The sequence below is a fragment of the Artemia franciscana genome, chromosome 9, assembly GCF_032884065.1.
Source record: "Artemia franciscana chromosome 9, ASM3288406v1, whole genome shotgun sequence".
NCBI classification, from domain to species: Eukaryota; Metazoa; Arthropoda; class Branchiopoda; order Anostraca; family Artemiidae; genus Artemia; species Artemia franciscana.
In genome coordinates, this window is record NC_088871.1 from 13,181,575 (window position 1) to 13,205,977 (window position 24,403).

A 24,403-nucleotide genomic window follows, 5' to 3' on the forward strand; every position below is an offset into this window, starting at 1 on the left:
AGACTGAGTCGAAGCTCAGGTCACAAGGGCCCGTTGCTTTAGCCCCTTCCCCATAAAAAGCAAAAGGTAATGCCACCATCCTTACCATATATTTTGCTAGGTGTCCGACACCATCCTCTGTAACTATGTCCTCCTCTAGTCTAACATCCAGTTTATGGAATGGGTTCAGCCGGTGTATAATACCGGTCGGACCTTTGCCTATTAGTTGCCTTCTTGTTTCATATAATGATTCCCAAGCTTGAAGATGACCCGATTGGTACTATTCCCAAGCTTGAAGATGGATCGATGAGTACTTTTCCGAGCATTTCAGCACCATCTAACATCGAATCTGATTCTCAGGAATTTGGCTCCACATTCAATACTGATCAAGGTAAAAATTTCAGAGTGTGATTCTACTCACAAAACAGTCTGATTAGCATATTCAAAACCTCGGAGCTTCCAAACTTGGACACTCTTATAAGGATTAAGTAAAAAAACAAAGAAATAAAGAAATATTTCTGTCAATGGACGCTTGAAGTTAAAGAATTACTATTTTGTATCAACCAGGGTTGTATCTTGGGGGTGAAAACGCTAGGTTTGAAAACCCCTCCCAAAAAATTTCTTGGATTTGTAAGATGGTCTTGAAATACAGTAAAAAAATAATGATCTTAATTTGCCTATGAAATTATTTCAGTAGCTTTTCTGGACCAAAATAATTTTTGGTAATAATTTATAATCATTGTCATATATATAGGACCTGCCATTTCTTCGCTTGTTTTTGGGTTCTCTTGTTTTAAATATATTCTCTGTGGGCATTTTCTTAAAATTGTTCTATTTTTTTTATCACTTCTGTCATCTTTTCTTCAATCTCCTCTGGGTCTTCTAACACTTTATAATTTTCTAACTCCAGCTATTTTAAACACGTATCTTTCAATCTGTAGCCGTGTTCTTTGTATGTTTCGTTGTTTCGCTTTCTTTCGCTTCTAAACCTTCTTTGAAAGTACTCAGGGGAAAGCTGAAACTTTTCAAAAATGGCTTGCTTTAATCTATATACATACATATGTATATGCATATATACGTATACGCTCATATATGAAATTTTTATCTTAATGCTACTAGTCTTTCAAGTAATCGCAATAGAAATAGTATTTTTTTTTGTCGTTGAAGAAGTAGTTGTAGTATTAAATTGAAATTTTCCAAAGTTAATGAATCAATGAAAAGAAAATTACTCCCAAAACCATGAATTGTGCCTTTCTATATTGAGAAAGTTGATTCAGAGTTTGTACAATACATATTTTTATGACCTGAAGTGAATTATTAAACCCTTTCCTAATAATGTCATTTCTCAAGTCATTTTATCCAAAACACGACAATGACTAGGAGAGTGTGCCCCGAATGTCGTTGCAGGGCAACTTTAAACTGTTGAATATGTAGTGACTGTACATCGTACTTCCACGAACAGTGTGCCGGAATTAAACTTTCCAGATGGACCAAAAGTTGGCTGTGCCTAGATTTGTCTACGAAAAAAGATAGTTTAAACAAGGATAGTTTAATAAAGATTATTGCTTTTGCTGATACTTTTCCCAGTCTGCCCCAGCCTCCCCAAATTACTCCTCCACGTCTTCTATCAGGCAATGAACTGGCGAACACCATGATGGAAATCTGATCACCCCATCAAGCTCCGAACCTTCCTAGTATTAACGATTACCTCGAAGTCAACAAATCTAGTGCCTTCTCCTGAACAGAAACTTCTACTTGTAGCACTTATTTTCCAACCACCCTATCGGGCTTTTACTCCTTTCCCTTGTATCAATGAGAGATAAATTGGAATTTTTAAGCAAGGAAATATCAAACAATTCATGATAGAGAACTGTAGTAAGGAGCGACCCGGCTCAATTGTAACCGAAGCTCTAAAAAAGTGGAATTTTGTTACCAATAGTTACTTCAAAGGAATCAAATTTTTATGCTGATATTATTTCAAATTTTTATGCTGATGATATAAATTTCATCAAGTTTGGTTTTACCATTAAAAAGTTACAAACCTAAGAAAATTTGCCTTATTTTAGAAAATAGGGAGAAATTCTCCCTAAATAATGTAGAATCTTAACGAAGATCATACCATCAGATTCAGCGTATCAGTGAACCCTACTGTAGAAGTTTCATGCTCCTATCTACAAAAATGTAGAATTTTGTATTTTTTGCCAGAAGACAGATCAGGGATGCGTGGTTTTGTTTTTTGTTTTTTCATGGACTCAGTGGTCGCAGAATGTCACGAGAGGGCTTATTCTAAAACAGTGGTTCCCAACCTTTTTCGGTCTGCGTACCCCTAGTCAAGGCCCAAAAAGTTTGCGTACCCCTTTCTTGAGAATCGTTGTTTTACTTTTTTCTTAACTAAAATCAGATTTTCAAAAACACGAGATTTATTGTCCAATATGACGGTGCTTAAATGTACGTACAAAATCAATGAGAAACTTGAGGCTGCTTTTTGCTAAAATATTATCAAATCTTGGCTCGATGTCACTAACGGCAATTATAAGGTCATTTTGTACACTCAGTCTGTTTCTGTGTTTGGTTTTGATCAATGACATTGCCAAAAATGACACTTCACAAAGGTAAGTGGATCCGAATGGTAACAAAGCAGACATGGCGATTTCACTTAGTTCCTTGTATTCTCCTTTCACCTCCAGCCAAAACTGGGAAACAGTTACATTTTGGAATTTCAGTTCTAAGGCGCGATCACTGGCAAGTTCGATCAGATTCTCTGTAAGCTTGTCACTAAGACCGGAGCTTGAGGTCACGTCTTCAACAAATGGATTTTGGATCCAATCCTGCGTTCTATCTTGGTTCATAATCGATGGGAAATATGACACAAGTTCATCTCGCAACTTTGTCAGATGCTCCCGAATACAATCACAGATTGTGTTGAGGTTATCAATTTCACTATCGTCCGCAAACTTGTCAAGGGTCGGGAAGACACTAACGCTGTTTCTTTGAACCTTTTTAAGCCAGAACTCCAATTTCTTGATGAAAGCACACATCTTCGAATTCAGGGAGAGTTCGTCCGTCCGGAAACCTTGCATTGACAGATTCAAGTCATTCAGTTTGTCGAAAATATCCGCAAGATAGGCCAGCCTGCAGACCCAGTCCTGGTTTTCAAAAAGTGAACTGAATGCAGATTTTTGCTCCAGAAGAAACATATGAACTTCTTGTCGAAGCTCGAAAAGTCTGTTTAAAATCTTCCCACGAGACAACCAGCGAACGTCTGTGTGCAGAAGTAAATGTTGATGTTCTGAACCCATCTCTTGGCACAGCAACTTGAACATTCTTGAGTTCAGTGGTCGGGCTTTGATGAAGTTGATCACTTTTACAGCCTCGTTGAGGGTCTCGTGCAGATGTGTGTTCATCCTTTTCGATGCAGGAGCTTGCCTGTGAATGATGCAGTGCAACCACTTCACCTTTGGATTTTTCTTCCTTATCCAGGCCATGAGCCCATTATTCTTCCCTGTTAGGGCGGCAGCTCCATCACTGCAAACTGATAGACACCAGTCCCACAAGATGCCCCCTTCTGCGAAGAATTTGTCAATCACCTTGAATAGTTCTTCTCCTGTTGTTCTTGACTGTAGGTTTTGACAAAACAGAATATTTTCTCTTATATCAGAACAATCTTGATATCGAACAAAGACGATCACCTGGGCTTCACCTGACACATCCGTGCTTTCGTCAAGCTGTAACGCAAACATTTTCGTCAACTTTATTTGCTCAATAACCTGCATGACAATATCGCTTGCAATGTCTTCTATCCTTCTTGAAATGGTATTGTTCGACACAGGTATAGACTGAAGGGCAGTAGCAGTTTTCGTGTCAAACATTATTTCACTGACTTTCACTAGTGCTGGTAATATCAGACATTCGGCGATGGTGTGCGGTTTTTTCTGTTTCGCAACTAAATATGAAACAGCATACGAAGCCCGGAGAGCCTTTGAAGAAACTGATGCCACTTTTGCAATTTCCAAACAGTTACTAGCGAATGCTTCTTGTTTACGCTTGAAAAACTCTATGGGCTTACCGACATGAGAAGGGTGCACAGTACTGAGATGCCGGTTCATATGCGCAGGTTTCATGGAACTGTTGGCCAAGACTTGACCACAAAGAACGCACTGTGCATTCACTGGATCAGACTTTGTCGCACTAAATCCGAGCCCTGGGTATTCTGACAAATATCGACGCACTTTGACCGATGATTCGTCATATTTCTTCTTCTTAGGTGCAGGTTCAGAGTTTTGGGTACCATCATTCGGCTTCTTGTTATTCCTGATCAGGAATCTATCCATCTTTGTTTGCAACCACAATTCACGAACTTCGTGTTTCAACAGATGACAAGATACTGAACCCGCTGAGTTTAAATCGAGACCTTACGGCTATGGAGAAAAATTAGCGGGTTACTGAAAGCGAAAGTTTTGAAAATGAGTCTGAAATTACGTACAATGCGTTATGTTATCTGATTTTGAGGGAAATGTTGGAACTGAGTCAGAAACAAGTTTTAAAGATGTAGACTAAATTAATTTTGGGACCTTCGCGTACCCCCTGCGAGGGTTTCGCGTACCCCCTGGGGTACGCGTACCACCGGTTGGGAACCAAAAGAAATTAAAACAACCATTCATTCAATAGCGTTCAGAAATTAAATACAAAAACAAATTTTTTTTCGACTGAAAGTAATGAGCGACATAAAACTTAGAGCGAACAGAAATTATTCCGTATATGAAAGGGGTTGTCCCTCCACGCCTCGCTCTTTACGCTAAAGTGTTTTTTTTATTGTTTTAAAAAGTAGAGTTGTGAGAAAGAGTCAAACTTTAGTGTAAAAAAAGGGGCTGTTGAGGACGGGACAACCACTTTCACATACGGAATAATTTCCGTTTGTTTTAAGTTTTAATATCGCTCCTTATTTTCAGTTGAAAAAAACTCTTTTTTTGTATCTAATCTGCAATCACAGACCTAAGGTCAAGTCTAAGTGAAATCCCTCCAAAGTCATTTGATGTTAATTAGGATCAAAATCAGAAATAATTATTAATAAATCTCATCTCAAAAAATATTTAAATGTTTTCTGTAACAAAGGGGAGATGAAACAAGTTTGTATTTTTAAAAAAGTTCAGTTACCTAGGTGGTAACATGATTAAGAGTTTATCTGACCTAGATAACACAAAATCAAATGTTAATGAATGCAAATTAAAAGTCATGACTATTAAGATAAACAATCAGGAATTGACTACTGATCAGGGTATATGCAAATATGCGTGGAATGCTATTGGCAAAAAAGAAAAATATCTGCATGTTTGCAAAAATTATAATATTGAGGGTGTATGTAAGGTCTCTGACTTCCAACTATTACACCAGAAAGTTATTACTAAGTTTGGAAGTGGTCGTTGCTTTGGTTGTGGTCGGATTCATTTGAATCATTGCTATGGCGCATTCAAAAAACTTGTCCAATACCCGAAAGAATTCTCGTCAACTGTCAAACTCTCTCCCGAGTATTATCACTATGAACATTGGTCAGTCGAAAACGAAGCTTACCAAACCAGCCCACTGTTCCCAACAGACCTAAAAAGCAACATGAATATGAATTGTCAATAGCACCAAACAAACCCATTCAGAAGACCTCCATGTTACGCTCCAGCTCCCTCTCAATTCAATTGCCAAATCACTCCATGTTATCAGTCCTGTTATTTGTATCAAATGAACACAAGAATCTGCAACAAGTATCCAATAGGAAATCAAGAAACCCTGGTACGACACATCGCTTCTCCTTCTACTCATTTCCTAGAATCCCTCTTGCGAATGTAAGGTCATTGGTAAATAAAATGGACGAACTATTCTTGGCAAAAATCAGATTAGTATTACTTTTCTTACCAAAAAAGGGCCTACCATTGAAGATTTTTGCTCTATTCCTAATTATGACTCTCATTTTAAGTCCAGATTTGACAAAAATGTTATCCCTCTATCTCATGGTGGAGGGATGGCTTTTTTGTTGGTCTACTGTCCCGAATCTGATTCTTTCATTATCTGAAATAGAGAACAACTGCTAATCCGATGTTCTATGGCTCTTGACCAGACCCAAAAACCTCCCAAATGAAGTATCCTCCTCGTAGTAGATTTAAGAAGAAGCCGAAGGCATATCCGCAATTACCCTGAAGATATTGACAGAATTCGCTGCAAGTATCCTTATGCTGCAATTACATCACGTAGTGATTTTAATGAACTACACCAAAAGTGGCTTAGCTCTGCTCTTAGCTTTGATCAAGTGGTCAAGTCGCCTACATGCAGTTATAAAACCCTAGATTTGATTTTTACCAACGATGAAGATTACTATTGTGCCCCCAAAACAGCCTCTTCAGTTGGGGCATGTATCAATCTACGACGAGAAGGCCCCCTATCTCAAAGCAAAACTTAGCTTCAAATCTTGGGCTAATATCCGATGTCTTACCAATGGTAATGAAATGGCTTCTAAATTTTCAGTAGAACTTTTCCAGTCATACTGGAACGCTTTTCAAATGAGAAAAGTTACTCGAAAATCTAACTGCAAACCATAGATAAAAAAAAAAAAAAAAAAAAAAAAAAGTGCCTAATAAATGAACGAAACTTCGAGACATTGTTGGTAGCGAAATCCGTAAAGTAAGAAAGGAGCATGGTACTCATGTGCTAAATAAGTTATTGTATTCTAACCCTAAGAAACTCCAAAAAACTATCCAAGATCTCACGGGAAAGATCTCATCAAAGTATTTCTCATTGGATAGTAATGGTGCCCCAGTGAGTGCAGATATCATAAATAATTATTTTGCTTCAATTTATAAAATACACCTGCCTCTCCGAAGCGTACCGCCCAACAGTTCAGTGAGTGATATTCTTGTGATTGAAATAGATCAGACCCAACTTAAACTCGAAAATCTCGACACAAAAAAAGTCAGTATACCCAGGTGAAATCCCTACCAAATTGATTATGAAATATGCCCAGTATTTAAGTGTACCTCTAACTGCTATTTTTAACCAATTTTTTGTAGATGGTATTTTCCATTGCGCTTTGAACGAGCTATTATATTACCTGTACCGAAAAATAAGACCCTAAAAGTTCCCTCTGACTTAAGATCAGTATCAAAAACCTCTATTTTCTCTAAATTTTTTAAAGTTTTATTTACAGTTTCCTTTTTGACGATATTCAAGATAAAATCAACCCAAATCAGTGTGGCTTTAGGCCGGCAAAGCTTTTGACGGCTAGAATCATCAGACAGATATTGATAATTCAAGGGCTTTATATGCCAGAAATTTTGATTTTACGTATGGTAGCTAATTTTGTGTCTGGCTGTGAGCAATGTGTAGTCCTCCCTAAAGGAGATTCATAAGGTCTTTCCTCGATTTCCTATGGAGCACCCTAGAGACTAAATTAGGTCCTTAAGAATTTTAATTGTTTTTAATGATGTTTTATCAAGTTAAGACAACGCTTTTAAATTTGTGGATGATTTGATATTGCTTAACCTATGATATACTTCTAATACTTTGGACGCTAAACCTGACTCATTCATCAACTACTTAAAGCATTACCTTAACAAAGTTAAACTCAACCTAAGCCTATGCAAAAGCAGTTCAATGCTATTCTCCTTTTTTTTAATATACCCCCAGTCAATAATTACTTTTGTATACCAAATTTAAATGTGGTTAAACAGCTTGTTTAACCTCCGAAGCATAAGTATACTGAGTATACTTAAAGCATTACCTTAACAAAGTTAAACTCAACCTAAGCCTATCCAAAAGCAGTTTAATGCTATTCTCCTTTTTTAATATACCCCCAGTCAATAATTACCTTAGCATACCAAATTTAAATGTGGTTAAACAGCTTGTTGTCCATTTGAACAATGACCTTAAATGAAAGTCCCACACTTTCTACTTATTTAAATCCGGTAGTATCTTCTCAAATCTTTCTGGCTTCTCAAATGGTTATCCATATCAATCCGGAACCTTAAATAGTTTATTGTTCTTAAATAGGATCAGGCACGTATGCAGGAATTTTTTCCGGGAGGGGGGGGGCAAAACCTTCGAAACAGCAGGTATAAAGTAGCAATTTTTTATTTAGTAATGCAAAAAGCACCTATATTGGAAAATACAGATTAATTTTAATCTGTAATATTGTAGCGGATGGGGAGAAGAAGACTGAAGCCTCAAAAGTACGTTTTAGGCTCATGTTATGTTCATAGTGATTTACAACCAGTGTTGAATCTATTATTCCACTGAAAGGGAAATTTTAGGGTTAACAGTGCAATATGGGTGCTGTGGGGGGTTGTTACTGTATTGCAACAAGAGCTCATATGACACTTATGACGAGGCAAGAAGAGCCAAGAGCTCATATGGTATGAGCTCGAGCAAAATTCTTAGAATCAATAGATTGATTTAAAAGGAAAATAAAAAAATGCCGGTCAGGATTTAAAATAAGAGCTCTGAGTCACGATGTCCTTCTAAATATCAACATTCATTAAGATCGGATCACCCACTCGTAAGTTATAAATACCTCATTTTTTCTAATTTTCCTCTCTCTTTAGCCCCCCCAGAGGGTCGAATGGGGAAAAACGACTTTATCAAGTCAATTTGTGCAGCTTCCTGACACGCCTACCAATTTTCATCGTCCTAACATGTCCAAAAGCACCATACTCGCCAAATCACTGAACAACTCCCCCAAAGAGAGCGAATCTAGTACGGTTACGTCAATCACGTATTAAGGAGAGTTGCTTATTCTATCCACCAAGCTTAATCCCGGTTCCTCCACTCCAAGTGTTTTCCAAGATTTCTCACTCCAACTCCCCCAATGTCAAAAGATCTGGTCAGGATTTGAAATAAGAGCTCTGAGACATGAATTCCTTCTAAATATCAAATTTCATTAAGATCACCTATTCGTAAGATAAAAATCCCCAAATTTTCACGTTTCCCAAGAATTTCGGTTTCCCCCTCCAACTCCCCCCAATGTCACAGGATCTGGTCGGAATTTAAAATTAGAGCTTTCAAGCACAAGATCCTTCTAAATATCAAATTACATTAAGATCTGGTCACCCTTTCGTAAGTTACAAATACCTAATTTTTCCAAATTACCCCCACCCCCTCCACAAAAGAGAGCAGATCTGGTCGGGTTATGTCAGTCACGTATCTTAGACAGGTCTTTATTCTTCCCATACAGTTTCATCCTGATCTCTCCGCTTTAAGTATTTTCTAAGATTTCCGCCCCCCCCCCAATGACGCTGGATCTGGTCGAGATTTAAAGTAAGAGATCTGAGTTACGAGGTCCTTCTAAATATGAAGTTTCATGAAAATCCGAACACTCCTTCGTAAGTTAAAAATACGTCATTTTTTCTAATTTTTCAGAATTATCCCCCCCCCCATAGAGCGTATCTGTTCCAATTATGTAAATCACGCATCTAAGACTTCTGATTATTTTTCCCATCAAGTTTCATCCCGATCCCTCCAATCTAAGCGTTTTCCATGATTTTAGGTCCCCCCAAAAAAAATTCCTCCAAATGTCACCAGATCCAGTCAGGATTTAAAATAAGAGCTTTGAGACACGATATCCTTCTAAATATCGAATTTCATTGAGATCTGATCCCCCGTTCGTAAGTTAAAAATACCTCATTTTTTCTAATTTTTCAGAATTACCCCCCCCCCCCAACTACCCCAAAGAGAGCGGATCTGTTCCGGTTATGTCAATCATGTATCTAGGACTTGTGCTTATTTTTCCCACTCTAAGTGTTTTCCAAGATTTTAGGTTTCCCCCTCCCAACTCCCCCCAATGTCACCAGATCCGGTCGGGATTTAAAACAACAGCTCTGAAACACCATATCCTTCCAAACATCAAATTTCATTAAGATCTGATCAACTGTTCGTAAGTTAAAAATACTTCATTTTTTCTTCTTCTTTTTTCCGAATTAACGGGCCCCCACTCCCCCAGATGGTCAAATTATTAAAACGACTATTTCTAATTTAATATGGTCCGGTCCCTGATACGCCTGCCAAATTTCATCGTCCTAGCTTACCTGGAAGTGCCTAAAGTAGCAAAACCGGGACCGACAGACTGACAGACAGATTTTGCGATTGCTATAGGTCACTTGGTTAATACCAAGTGCCGTAAAAACGTAGATTTTAATGAAAAACGATAGTTTCCAAAATTGATCCATTAAAAGCTGTACTTTATCTTGACAAGGGGGAGGGATAAACGACCAAGGATAATTCTATTTTGCTGTGGAAACGCTCTCTTTCCAAAAAAAAAAAAAAAAAAAAAAAAAAACAGTACAATTGCTAATTACTTCAAAGAGGGTAAAAAGTTAGACAGAAAATGGGTTAATAATTGGGCAAAGACTTGACTGGATAATTGCTTGCTGTAAAATCCCCCCAAAAAGGCTTCAAACATGTATCTAGATTCTTAATAAATGTCTTAATTTTGCCAGAAATCCCATGAAACCATGAGGAAATTACACATTTCACAAAAAAATTTTGGGGGGGAAGGGCCCGAAGGCCCCTCCCCCTGCGTACGTGCCAGTATAGGATCCTGTCTTGAATATACTTGTCCTGTCTGACACCCTAGGTTGACCAAAGACGAATGTTTTAAAATTGAAAGTATTCAAAAAAGAGCAATAAAAATTTAAAAAAGATTAAATTAAAAAAAAAACAACTAAAGTTTGACTCTTTCTCTCAACTCTTCTTTTTAAAACAGTAAAAAAACTTTAGCGTAAAGAGCAGGGCGTTGATGAGGAAGCAGCCCTTTTCATATACTAAGTAATTACTGTTCATTTTAAGTTTTAATGTCGCTCTTTACTTTCAGTTGAAAACACTTGTTTTTTTTTTCAAATTTAATTTCGGAACGTTTTTGAATCAATGCATGTTTCGATTTTGGCTCTCCGCAGAGGAATAATTAAAACGAAATTTGCTTTTTTTTTTTTTTTTGGCTAAATTGCTTTCTCATAATTTTGATTGAATGATTTTGAGAAAAAAGCGCAGAGGAGGAAGGCTTGTTGCCCTCTTATTTTTCGGTTAATTAAAAGGGCAACTAGAACTTTTAATTTTTTACGAATCTTTTCATTAGTAAAAGATATACATAACTTATAAATTAGCTTACGTAAAGAACCTTGTATTCTCATGTTTTTATTACATATATGAGAGGGTTCGCCCCCTCGTCAGTACCTCTCTCTTTACACTAAATCTTAATTTTTGTCCCAATTCATTAAGAATGACCCCTGAATCACAAAAGCCGTAGAATAAATAGTTGACATTACTAAAAATACTTTAGCGTAAAGAGCGAGGTATTAGGAAGAGGTGAGCCCCTCATATGGGTAATAATTTCGGTTCGTTTTAATGCTGCTCCTCACTTCCAGATGAAAAAAAACTTTTTCATATTTATTTTTTCATTGTTTTTTTTTAATAATGCTTATGAATCCTGCGCTCCCTTCATGGAAATTTTCTCCCCCCCCCCTTATGCGTAATAATCTCTGTTCGTTTTAAGTTTTATTACTGGTTCTTACTTTCAGCTGAAAAAACTTTTCATATTTATTTTTTCCTTTTTTTAAATAATACAAGCAAATCCTTCGCCTCCTTCACAGAATTTATCTTCTCCCATGACATATTCCTCCAAGGGAAGATCTTCCCACGTAGACCCCTCACCTCACCCCCCCCCCCCGCCAAACCTAAAAATCCCCCTGAAAATGTCTGTACACTTCCAATAACCATTACTGTATGTAAACACTGGTTAAAGTTTTTAACTAGTATCCCCTCCTTCGGGGACTATGGGGGAGTAAGTTAGCCCAAGGACATAATTATTATGTTTTTCGTCTCTGCGGAACAGAATGGTTATCTCAAAGTTTTTATCCATTGATTTTGTGAAAAAAATGAGCGTGGAAGGGGGCCTAGGTGCCCTCCAATTTTTTTAATCACTTAAAAAGGGCACTAGAACTTTTAATTTGCGTTAGAATGAGCCCTCTCGCGACACTCTAGAACCACTTGGTCGATATGATTACCTCTGGGGAAAAAACAAAAACAAACAAACACGCACCCGTGATCGGTCTTAAAAATAAAAAAAAACTCCACATTTTTATAGATAGGAACTCCTACAGTAGGGTTCTCTGATACACTGAATACGATGGTATGATTTTCGTTAAGATAATATGACTTTTAACGTGTGTTTCCCCTATTTTCCAAAACAAGGAAAATTTTCTCAGGCTCGTAACATTTGATAAGTAAGATTAAATTTGATGAAATTTATATGTTTAAAATCAGCATAAAAATCTAATTCATTTTATATAAGAGTAATAGTAGTAGCGCGTAAACATTTCGTTTTTGGTAAATTGGTGATTTCTCTTTTCATTTTCGTAAGGTTCAAAATTAATACACTTAGTCGTTCCTGAGTTACACCCTTTTGATAATCCCTCACGCGAATAACGTGTGTTGATTTGTTTCAACACTCCACTATTCTTAGAAAGGCTCATCTCAATAGCCTGCGTCTTCTTGGAAAGTATGGCTGAAGGGAATTTGGCATCCAAAAAGACATAATTACGAGAGCTTTTAACAATGTTGAACAAGATATTTTTCTCGAAATTTTCATTAGATTTGTTTTTGGAAATGATAAACGAGGGGGAGAAGGGGGCTCATTCATTTTTTATTATTAGAATGGGAACTACAACTCCCAGATTTTCTAATCACATTAGCCCCATCCAAAGTTTATATCCTCAGGGTGTAACTTATAATCTTTGCCCCTGGGCTCTGGGTAGGGGGGTATCAACTCTGAAGAAATTTTATATGTTCTTGAACTATTTTTAACAGCATTCTTGAATTTTATATTAGATACGTTTAGGGGAAATAGTGCTTTGTGGGGGCACTAGCTACCCTTCATCAGTTTTGACCCTCTAAAGGGAGCTAGAACTTTAAATTTCCAATCAAATGTGCCTTCTATAAAGTTTATTCGAACCCCCTTTCCATAAGAACCTTATATGGTCCAGAGCATAACTTATAATCCTTCGGCAGGAGTTGTTTTTCAACCCTGAGCACCTTGTTATATGATCTTTTGACTATTTTGAATAAAATAGCTGTTTCAAAATTTCTCTTAGATACATTTGGGTTAAAGAATACATGGGGAGGGTTAGCTACCCTCCGATCAGTTTTGACTCTTGGGAACTATATCTCTTGATTTTCAAATGAATGAGCCCTGTAAAAATTTCCTATGATTATATTTTTCCATAAAAACCTTATATGCTAACAATATGATATTAGTCCAGCTTATAGCATTTACTGCAAAGGCTTAGGGGGAAGGTATCATCCCCAAAAACATAATTACTGGACTACTGAATTTTGTTGAACAAAATGAACATCGTAAATTTTGATTAGATGTGCCTAGAGATATGATGGGCGTGACGCAGTGCCTTCCAATTACTTTTGACTCTCAAAAATACACCAGAACATTCAATTTTCAATCGAATTAGCTCCTTGTGAAGTTTCTACGGCAACTCTTTCTGAACGAAGTGGCCAGGTCAGAAGTTAGAAAATGTATTTTTTCCTTTTTTTTACATAATCAAACAGTTTGTAGTAATGAACTGTAAGTAAGGAGCGACTCGGCAAAATAGTAGCCGAAACTCTAAAAGTGGGATTTTAATGTCAATAGATACATTAAACGAATCAGCTTATTATGTTGATTACAAATATATAAGATTCATAAAGTTTAGTTTTACCCATAAAAAGTTACGAGCCTGAAATAATTTACCTGATTTTTGAAATAAGGGGAAACACCCCCAAAAAGTAACACAATAACTCAATCAGATTCAGCGTACCAGATACCCCTACTGCAGAAGTTTCGAGCTCTTATATGCAAAAATGTGCATATAGCCTGAGGAAAGTTTTAGCCTGAGGAAAGATGTGTGTTTTATTTTATTTTTCCAAGACGTTTTATTTTGTTTTTTTCAAAGATGTTTTTTTGTTCAAATTTTGTTTTTTCGAGGACCATTTAAAAATGGTCTTCGACGATAGGGAGAGGGTGCATTCGAACAGAAATTAAAAGTTCTAGTGCCGTTTTTAAGTGAGCAAATAGATTGGAGGGCGACTGGGCCCACTGTTTGAAGCCCAATGACAACGTTTTTGAAGAAACTGAATTTCAGAAGGAAGACAGGGGAGGAAGGGGGACTAACACAACTAAAGTTTTCCCACCCACTACTTCATAGCAAATTAGGCCCGTGCATGTGACTTTGTTGTTGGCTTTTTCCGTTTATTGTTTATTTTTCAGCAGAAGCTATGAAATCCGATCAAAAAGATCGTCTAAAAGGCAAAATAAAGAAGGGGGAAGAAAAAAATAAGAATCTTGAAGGAAATGATGAAAGTGAACATGGTGAAAGTGAGGCGCATTGGGAAAGTGAAGACGATCCAAATAAGCTGTGGTGTATTTGCCAGACGCCACATAACAATCGATTTATGGTTTGTTGCGACAGTTGTGACAAGTGGTATCATGGCAAGTGCGTCGGAGTTACAAGGATTCTCGGTAAGTATGGAGCAGATTTGTACCACCTCTATCAAAAAGTACCCCCCCCCCAAAAAAAAAAAATACAACTGCAGGGGGTTGGTTTCCAATACCCTTTCAACTCATAAAAAAAATGGAATAGAACTTTCAATTGTTGACGTAGTTTACATCCTCCATAGTCTTTGTGACAATGAAGCCGAGGTAGGAATCAGGAAAGGGAAATCGAAGAAAGGTCTTCCCAGAAAAATCCTGGAGATTGTGTATAAATTTTTACCTCCATCAGGGCCGTAGCTCCAATATTTGTATTCAAGAGAGAGCAAGAGGGGGCCCACCTCCGAATTGTCAATGAGTATGGGATATACTTGAGGGAAAGGAGTGGAGGTTCTGGTTCTATGTATTCTTTTCTTAATTTATTTATCTATTCCCTAGACGGATTTATTCTCTAGACAATTTAATCCTGTTGAGATTTATCCTGGACAATAATCCTCAACATATCCATGCATAAAAGTGAGTTGGAAAGGAGAAAGCAAGACATAAGAAGAGCGTCGTATAAGAATTCTGGCAAATGCCCCCTTTGTAAAATTTCCCCTGAAAACCTCCCTCCTCGTGAAAAATTTCTCCCATTGAAAATCACACCAACACGAAATTGCCCCCTCCCCTCTATAAAAAAATATATCCGTACTTCCCAATAACAAATACTATACGTAAAAATTGAGCGAGTTTTGTAACTTAAAGACTTTTCCCCGGGACTTGGGGGTCAGGATATCTGACAATATCTCCATATTGTCTCTTTATTTTTGTTGAATTTAGCACAGCCTCGCAAGCCTCGCTTATGTTGTGCTATTCATTAAGAAATGTTTATTTCTTATAAAACTGTTCTACTACTACTACTACTACTACTACTAAAGGAATAGTTATTCGGCCTTTCAACTATTCTGAACAGAATAGCTATGACAAAATTTCGATAACACGATTTTGAGAAAAAGGGGCGTAAGGGGCTCTATTACTATACAATCTTTTGGTCACTTAGAAAGGGCACTATGATTTTTCATTTATGTTAGAATAAGCCCTCTTCTGATATTCCTGGACAACAGAGTCCATACATTCACCCATGAAAAAATAAAATAAACACATATCCATGACCTTTCTTCTGGCAAAAATACAAAATTCCACATATTTGAAAATTGGAGCTTGAAAGCTCTACAGTAGGCATCTCGGATACGCTGAACCTAATTGTGTAATTTTAAACAAGATTCTATGAATTTTACGTGGCGTTTCCCTTTTTTCAAAATTCAGGCACATTTTTTTCGGGCTGATTGTCTCTGATGGGTAACGCTAAACTTAATGTAACTTATAGGTTTAAAATCAGAGTAATTTTATTTTTTACAGTTCTGGCTACGATTAACCCAAGACGTTCCTTATTTACAGTTTGTTACCAAGTACTGTTTGATATCATATTTGATAGTCTAATACATGCTAAAATGGTGTTCAATCATTGACTAACCCTTCACTCTTCCATTCAAAAACTTTAGACCTCTTCCAAAACCAGTTTTAAATAGGGCTCAAATGGTTAATATCTGTAAATGTTTTAGGTGAAATTAGTGAGACGTGGATTTGCCCACTTTGCAGAGAAAAGAACGAAAATAATGGAAGAAAAGAAAATAACTGCAGGCAATCCAGGAAGTGCCCCAAAAAGCAGAAGCTGCTAGATCCAGGGAAGAGTAAAGATACTAAACTCTCAAACCAGGTAATTGCATAGATTATGTTGGTATTATAATGGTGTTATAATTATTATTATAATTATGATAGTAGAAATTATTCTATAAATGAATGGCTTTGTTCCCTCCTCAACGCCCTACTCTTTACGCTAAAGTTTTTTATTGTTTTCAAAAGCAGAATCAAGACAAAAAGTCAAACTTTACCGCAAAGAGCAGGGCGTTGAGGAGTGGACAGTTCCTTTCATATACGGAATAAATTCTATTCGTTTTAAGTTTTAATATAGCTCTTTGCTTTCAGCTAAAAGAACTTGTTTTTGTATTTAATTTCTGGACGTTTTTGAATTAATACTGGTTTTGATTTTGGCTTATCGTACATGAATAATTAAAACGAAAGTTGCTTGTTAATTTTTGCTTTTTTGGCTAAATGGCTTTCTAAAAGTTGTGATTGGAAGATTTTGAGAAAGAAAGGGGGTAGAGGAGGCGGTCTAATTGCCCCCAAATTTATTTGGTTACTTATAAAGGCCACTAGAACTTTGAATTTTATCTACGAACGTTTTTATTGGTAATAAATGCACGTAACTTACAAATTCACTTACGTAACGAACTTCTTTATTCGTATATTTTTATTACTTATATGAGTGGCTTTGCCCCTACATCAATACTTCACTCTCTACACTAGACTTTGAATTTTTTTTTTCCAATTCATTAAGAATGACCCCGGACTCACAAAAGCCATTTAATTAGAATAAATAGCTCTGTTTGTTATAAGTTTTAATATTTCTCCTTACTTTCAGTTGAAAAAACTTATAATTTTAATTTGATTTCTCACTCACAAAAGCCATTTAATTAGAATAAATAGCTCTGTTCGTTATAAGTTTTAATATTGCTCCTTACTTTCAGTTGAAAAAACTTAAATTTTTCATTTCATTTCTCATTTTTTTTTAAATAAAGCAAGAAAATTCCAACTAGAAATCCCCCATGATAAATTCCTACATCGAAAGATTTCTCCCTATAGCCCCTCCCCCACCCCTCGCACCATAAAAAAAATCCCCCTGAAAACATCTGTATACTTCCCAATAACATATACTTTAAGTAAACAATGGGCAAAGTTCCTTCTTCTATGAAAAGTACCTCCATTGAAAGATCCTCCTACGTGACCCCCTCCCTCTGACCCTCCCCCCATAGGAAAAAAAAAACAAAATATGTGTATACTTTGAAATTACCAACAATATATGTAAACAATTGGCAAAGTTCACAACTTTAAGTCCTTCCCCTGGGGACTCTGGGGATTAAGTCGTCCTTGAAGACATAGTTATTAGATTTTTTGACTATACTGAATAAAATGCCTATCGTAAAATTTTGATCTGGTGACTTAGGGAAAAATAAGCGTGGGAGGGGGCCTACTTACCCTCCATTTTTGGCCGTTTAAAACGGGCACTAGAACTTTTATTTATTGTTAGAATGAGCCCTTCTCACGACATTCTAGGACCTCTGGGTCGATACGATCACCCGTAGGAAAAAAAACCCACATAAACATGCATCCATGATCTTTCTTCTGGCAAAAAATACAAAATTCTACATGTTTCAAACAGTTCGTGGTAACGAACAGTAGCAAGTAGCGGCCCGGCTCAATAGTAAACGAAAGTCTAAAAAACAGAATTTTGATACTAATCGATGCATCAAAAGAATTAGGTTTTTATGTTCATTTTAAATATACAAGTTTCATCAAATTTGGTTTTACCCATCAAAAGATACGAGCCTGAGAAAATTTGCCTTATTTTGGAAAATAGGGGAAAACACTACTTAAAAGTCATAGAATTGACGAAATTTTTTGTTTAATTTTTTAACATTTTTGAATTAATAAATGTTTTGATTTTGGGTCACCGCACATGAATTAAGTTTATTTTTGCTAACTGGCTTTCTTATATTTTCGTTAAGATTCTATGACTTTCAGGGGATGTTTCTCCCTTTTTTCTACAATAAGGCAAATTTTCTCAGGCTCGTAACTTTTGATGTGTAAGACTAAACTAGATGAAACTTAAATATTTAAAATTAGCATAAAATACAATTCTTTTGATGTAATTATTGGTATCAAAGTTCCATTTTTTAGAGTTTCGATTACTATTGAGCCGGGTCACTCCTTACCAGAGTTCGTTACCACGAACTGTTTGAAAACAAAACTTGCAAATTTTATTTGTGTTTTTCTTTGGCTAAATGGCTTTCTCTTATTTTGGATCGGAGGATATTGAGAAAAAAGGGGTGGGGGAGGAGGCCTAGTCGCCCTCCAGTTTTTGGTTACTTAAAAAGGCAACTCGAACTTTCAATTTTTTACAAACGCATTAGAAAAAATATACGTAGGCTACCTTAAAAATTAACTTGAGTAACGAACTTCTATATTCGTATATTTTTTTACGTATATGAGGGAGTTTGTCCCCTTGTTAATACCTTGCTCTTTATACTAAAGCTTAAATTTTGTCCCAATTCTTTAAGAATGACCCCAGAATAACAAAGGTCGTAGAACAAATTGTTAAAATTATTAAAAGTACTTTAGCGTAAAGAGCGAGGTATTTAGGAGGAGATGAACCCTTCCTGTGCGTAACAATTTCTGTTTCTTTTTAGTTTTAATGCTGCTCCTTACTTTCAGTTGAATAAACTTTTTTATATTTATATTTTTATTGTTTTTCTTAAATAATGCTATAAAATCCTGCGCCCCCTTCATGGAATTCCTTTCACCCTATGACAAATTACTCCAAGGAAATATCCTTCCACGTAGCTTCCTCTCCTTAACCTCTCCCCCCAACCAAACAAATCCACTTGAAAACGTCTGTACACTGCCCAATAACCATTACTGTGTGTAAACACTGGTCAAATGTGTAACTTGCAGCCCCTTCCCCAGGGACTCTGGGGGAGTAAGTCGTCACAAAGACATAGCTATTATGTTCTTCGACTATGCTAAACACAATTATTATCTCAAAATTTTGATCCGTTGACTTTGGGCAAAAAATGAGTGGGGGAGGGGGCCTAGCTGCCCTCCAATTTTTTTAGTCACTTAAAAAGGACACAAAAACATTTAATTTTCGTTAAAATGAGCCCTCTTGCGACACTCTAGGAACACTGGGTCGATACTATTACCCCTGGGAAAAAGAAAAAAACAACAACAAATAATTAACATGCACATGTGATCAGTCTTCTGGCAAAAAATACAAAGTTGCACATTTTTGTGGATAGGAGCTTGAAACTTATACAGTGGGGCTCTCTTATACACTGAATGTGATGGTGTTATTTTCGTTAAAATTTCAATTTTATATTGTTTTAAAAAGTAGAGTTGTGAGAAAGAGTCAAAATTTACCATAAAGAGTGAGCGTAAAAAACTTTAGAGTAAAGAACGACGTGTTGAGGAGGGGACAACCCCTTGCATATACGGAATAATTTTTGTTTGTCTTAAGTTTTAATGTCGCTCCTTACTTGCAGTTAAAAACTATTTTTTTTTTAATTTAGATACAAGTTTGAAATCTCTGCAGTAGGATTTTCTAATACGCTGAATCTAATGGTTTAATTTTTATTAATATTGTATGACTTTTATAGCGTGTAACCCCTTTTATTGAAAACAATGTAAATTTTATCAGGCTCTTGTGATGAGTAAGACTAACTTGATGAAACTCATATATTTAAAATCAAAATTTGAATTTTCTTTATGTATCTATTGGCATTAAGATTCTTTTTTTTAGAGTTTCGGTTACTATTGAGCTGGGTCACTCCTTACTACAGTTCATTACCACGAACTATTTGAAACAGGTTTTCCTGAGATATAATCTAAGCATTTTTTTTTTCTGAAAACTAGGTTCTCTTCTTTCCAAGACTCTTCAAAAGATTGATGTTACTATTCAATTAAATAAAAAATCAAGTTTTTTTTAACTGAAAGTAAGGAGCGACAATAAAAGTTAAAACGAACAGAAATCATTCCGTATATGAAAGGGGCTGTCTCCTCCTCACCACCCCCCTCTTTACGCTATAAATCAAGTCTTTAAATTGACAGTAAGGAGCGACATTAAAACTTAATGTCGTAACCTGGAAAGGGGACACAAGGAATTATTTCAGTTCGTTTTAAGTTCTAATGTCACTTCTTACTTTCAGTTAAAACAAACATGTTTTTTTTTATTTAATCTATGAACGTAGAGTCACAGGGAATCAGAGAGGCTTCTTTCATGCTGCCAAACCTTTACTTCTTGGTGACATAAAATACTGCCTACCATATTTGCTACTTCATAATCCATACTTAATCCATTATTCCATATTTCCTCCACTGAACAATCTTAAAAATCTTACTTACCTGATAAGACCATGAACTTTTTGACTCATCTATAACGGCTTTTAGATAAGCTGATTTAAATAGTATGTTCCCAGAACCAAGCCATATTCACTAGCCTAAAGTTTCTTCGCTAAGAAATTACAAAATCTTCTCTAACTACAAAACTGTTAACGTTTCTGTTTACACCTTACCATCTCTTACAGTAAACTAGCTACACCTTTCTAATTTGTCGCTTTTCTGGAATCTCCATTTTTACAGAATTTGTATCTCTCACCCTTCTAAAATAAATTGATCAACCTCACTTTAACTGGCACTCGTAACTAGACTACTCTTTTTCCAACATCCGATTCAAGTTTCATTCTTGACAAATATTCCAGTAATAAATTTAACAACTTCCATAACTTCTTATCTTAATCTACAACTAAAGCTACATCATTCACGAACAGGAGAGTATGTATATGTACATCCCCTACATATTCGCTGTCAATATTAGCTTTCTCTTCTCATTATCAAATGCACCTTTCCAAATCCACAGAGGGTTCTTATTTCCACTCTTTCCTAGGCTTCCTGTATTCAGGTTGCAGTGGTAGCTAGCATCCTGTTTTTACTGTCACTAAGATAATGGATGAGACCAGCCAAACAATTGCCTTAGCGTGCTTCACTATTATATTTGGTGTTGCATATTTGCTCGAAATGAACAAAAGATTAATAAAAAAAGAAAAAAAATTAAAATTAAATTTCAATTTAAAAATGTAAACATGGATGATGAAAATAGACATTGATTTCTGGCCAGGCACGTGTCTCGACATGGGATTCTAGCCAGACACGAAATTGAACGCCGCTTTATATCCTTTTTAATGAAATCCATGCCTCATCACCAGCACGATCAAAACCATGATAAGCTTCTTGCAAGAGAAAACAAATCGGAGAGAACAATATTTTCCTAGGTGTCTACCCCTCTCCCCTCTTTCTCTTCTCTCACTTTTCCTGTCTCTCTCCCGCTCTCTATTTCTAGATGATATTGTCATGGAGCTGCTGAAGGAAATTAGATAAGCTTTATTATTATTATTATTACCCTACTTTAGAACACAAACTACGACTCATACGCTATTTATTGAATACCCTCTTTTGAGTTTTAGATGGAAGCATTACATTACACATAGACTATTTTTTCACTTTTTAGTTCATTTCATAAATAATGAAGACGTCCATTTCATTTCCTTCTTTCTATTATTTTTGTTAATTATTATTCTTGTTCACTGCAACGCTATCCGTTATTGCAAGCTTCGATCTTTTATAAATTTAAAATAAATGCGTAGATCTAATACAAACAATAGATTTCTATAAAAAAAAAATGTATTTCCTTCTTATTGTAAGTTCTTTTCTTTTCTTTGAAGAATGATGTACCGGAATTGAAAAGTAGACCTGAATATGCCACTGGACGGCGGCAGCCAGTCAAAACTACTGCCAAACGAGTTGGAGCCACACATGTCAAACCTATGGCATCGAAGCCTTCTGTTTATGGACAGCAGATAGCGCCTACTGCACAATTCGCTCCTCAACATAATATCGCCCCACAGCCTCCTACTTATGGACAACAACGTACTACTAATGCGACACCTATTACGTCATTCCCTTCTCAGCAAGTTGCTCCTGCTCAACCCTCTTTATATGGAAATCAGCGTCCATCGACTCCGTCAATTGTTTCTCAGCAAGCTCCACCGCTAATTACTTCTCAGCAAGCTCCACCGCCTATTGATTCTCAGCAAGCACCGTCCATTCAAGCCATGCAACAGGCAGCATATGGAACTTCTGGATCCAGTACCTTTTTGCCTGCTGCTCAAGCTGCGACGGCTTCTATGCCCGCTAAACCAATGTTTCAACCAACTGTACCTTTCCCAATGGCGCCACAGGCATTACCTACCTCAGGTTTGGCTTTATCAATTATTTTAGATCAATGGATTAATTATTTTAGATTTTAGAATTTTTGTTATGTCTTCTGCCTTGAAGAATTAACCATCCCCCCAACTCCCCCAAAGAGAGCGGATCCGTTCCGGCTGTGAATCACGTATCTGGGACTTGTGCTTATTTTTCCCACCAAGTTTCATCCCCATCCCTCCATTCTAAGCGTTTTCCAAGACTTTAGGTCCCCCCCCCAAACGTCACAGGATCCGGTCTGGATTTCAAATAAGTGCTCTGAGAACCGATATCCTTCCAAACATCAAATTTCATTAAGATCACATCATTTCTTCGTAAGCTAAAAATACCTCGTATTTCAAATTTTTCAGTAATAGCCGATCCCCACAACTCCCCCAAAGAGAGCGGATCCGTTCTGGTTATGTCAATCCCTTATCTAGGACTTGTGATTATTTTTCCAACCAAGTTTCATCCTGGTCCTTCCACTCTAAGCGTTTTTCAAGATTTTAGGCTCCCCCCAAACTCCTCCAGATGTCACCGAATCCGGTCAGGATTTACAATAAGAGCTCTGAGACACGATATCCTTCCCAACATCAAATTTCATTAAGATCCGATCACTCCTTCGTAAGTTAAAAATAACTCATTTTTCTAATTTTTCAGAGATAAGCCTCCTTCCCCCCAAACTCCACCAAGTGAGCGGATCTGTACCGGCTATGTCAATCACTTATCTAAGACTTGTGCTTATTTTTCCCACCAAGTTTCATCTAGATCCCTCCACTCTAAGCGTTATCAAAGATTTTAGGTCCCCCCCCCAATGTCAAGGGATCCCGTCGCGATTTAAAATAAAGGCTCTAAGAGACGATATCCTTCCGAACATGAAATTTCATTAAGATCTGATCACCCTTCAGTAAGTTAAAATGGATCTTATAAACCTAAGTAAAAGACCAACATTGTGCTTAATTAATGGTCATAAAGGGACATCCTGTTATTAAACAAGGAGATAAAATTCAGTGACCTAATTACCAAAGAAACCAATTACCAATTCTATTAAACAAACAATTAAAGTTGTACCTATAGCTTTAAAGTTAAATCAGTTTGAATTTGTCTGTTGGGGCAACACCATCAATAAATGGATCCTTCAATGTTAGAAACTTCAAATGGTGCAGGGGACGCTGCAGGGCAGGGTGGTTCAGCAAGCATGGGCTCTCAAACAGGAAGTTTAGAATCACTTGGCACAAATAGAGCAAGTTCTGCGATGTTTCCAGATGGTGTCTCGGTTTCGTTCCCTTTGGGAAGATTCCCAACTGGTACAGTTCCGTTAAATGGAGCATTTCCAGGATTTGGTTCGCAGTTTTCGTCCCCTCAAGATTTATTAGAAGAGGGAAAAGAAGAGCCTTTTCTTACAAAAGTCAATAATGATTTTTCACTTCTGCAGCTTGGTGAGCCCTTTGTTTCTTGTTAAACATTATTTGCTATAAATAGCCCCCTCAAAGAATCAACTTTCTGCAATTTTATGCATCAAAATAGGCTATTCCTTCCCCACCCCCCCTCAAAAAGCTAAAAAAATTAAGAAGTACTGATTTTTATTCATATTTCAATACCAATACCCTACCGTGATCACAACTGTTCTCTAATGATGGTATGTTTTTGCATCGGAAAACTGATTTCCCAAGCTAACTCCAGCTTCTTTTTTCTCAAAAAATACCTCATTTTTTTCTGGATTTGAATGGCCAATAAGAAATCTTGAAAATTGAACAATTTAAGAGATTTATGGGAAATTCCTGGGAGGGTGTAAAGAAGGAGACTTGGCACGTCAGCACTTTTAGGTGAATTACGGAATTCTGACTTGATTTAAAATATGTATTTATCATTTTATTCTTTGGTAAGTGTTGTAATTTCTCTTTTTGTCATTAGTGTTCTTAGTTAAAAGCTCTTAGCTGTTCTAAATCTGTTCTAATCAAA

General features: G+C 36.5%; 1 protein-coding gene across 1 annotated transcript in view; it reads left to right on the plus strand.

Moving 5' to 3' along the window:
* The window catches only part of LOC136030764 (death-inducer obliterator 1-like), a 43,990-nt gene extending 21,484 nt beyond the window's left edge, over positions 1–22,506 (plus strand). The window contains exons 4-6 of the mRNA XM_065709806.1: positions 14,267–14,518; positions 16,090–16,244; positions 21,922–22,506. Of these exons, the coding sequence (XP_065565878.1) occupies positions 14,267–14,518; positions 16,090–16,244; positions 21,922–22,506 (992 nt within the window). The remainder of the gene's footprint in view (positions 1–14,266; positions 14,519–16,089; positions 16,245–21,921) is intronic.
* The last annotated feature ends 1,897 nt before the right edge of the window (positions 22,507–24,403 follow it).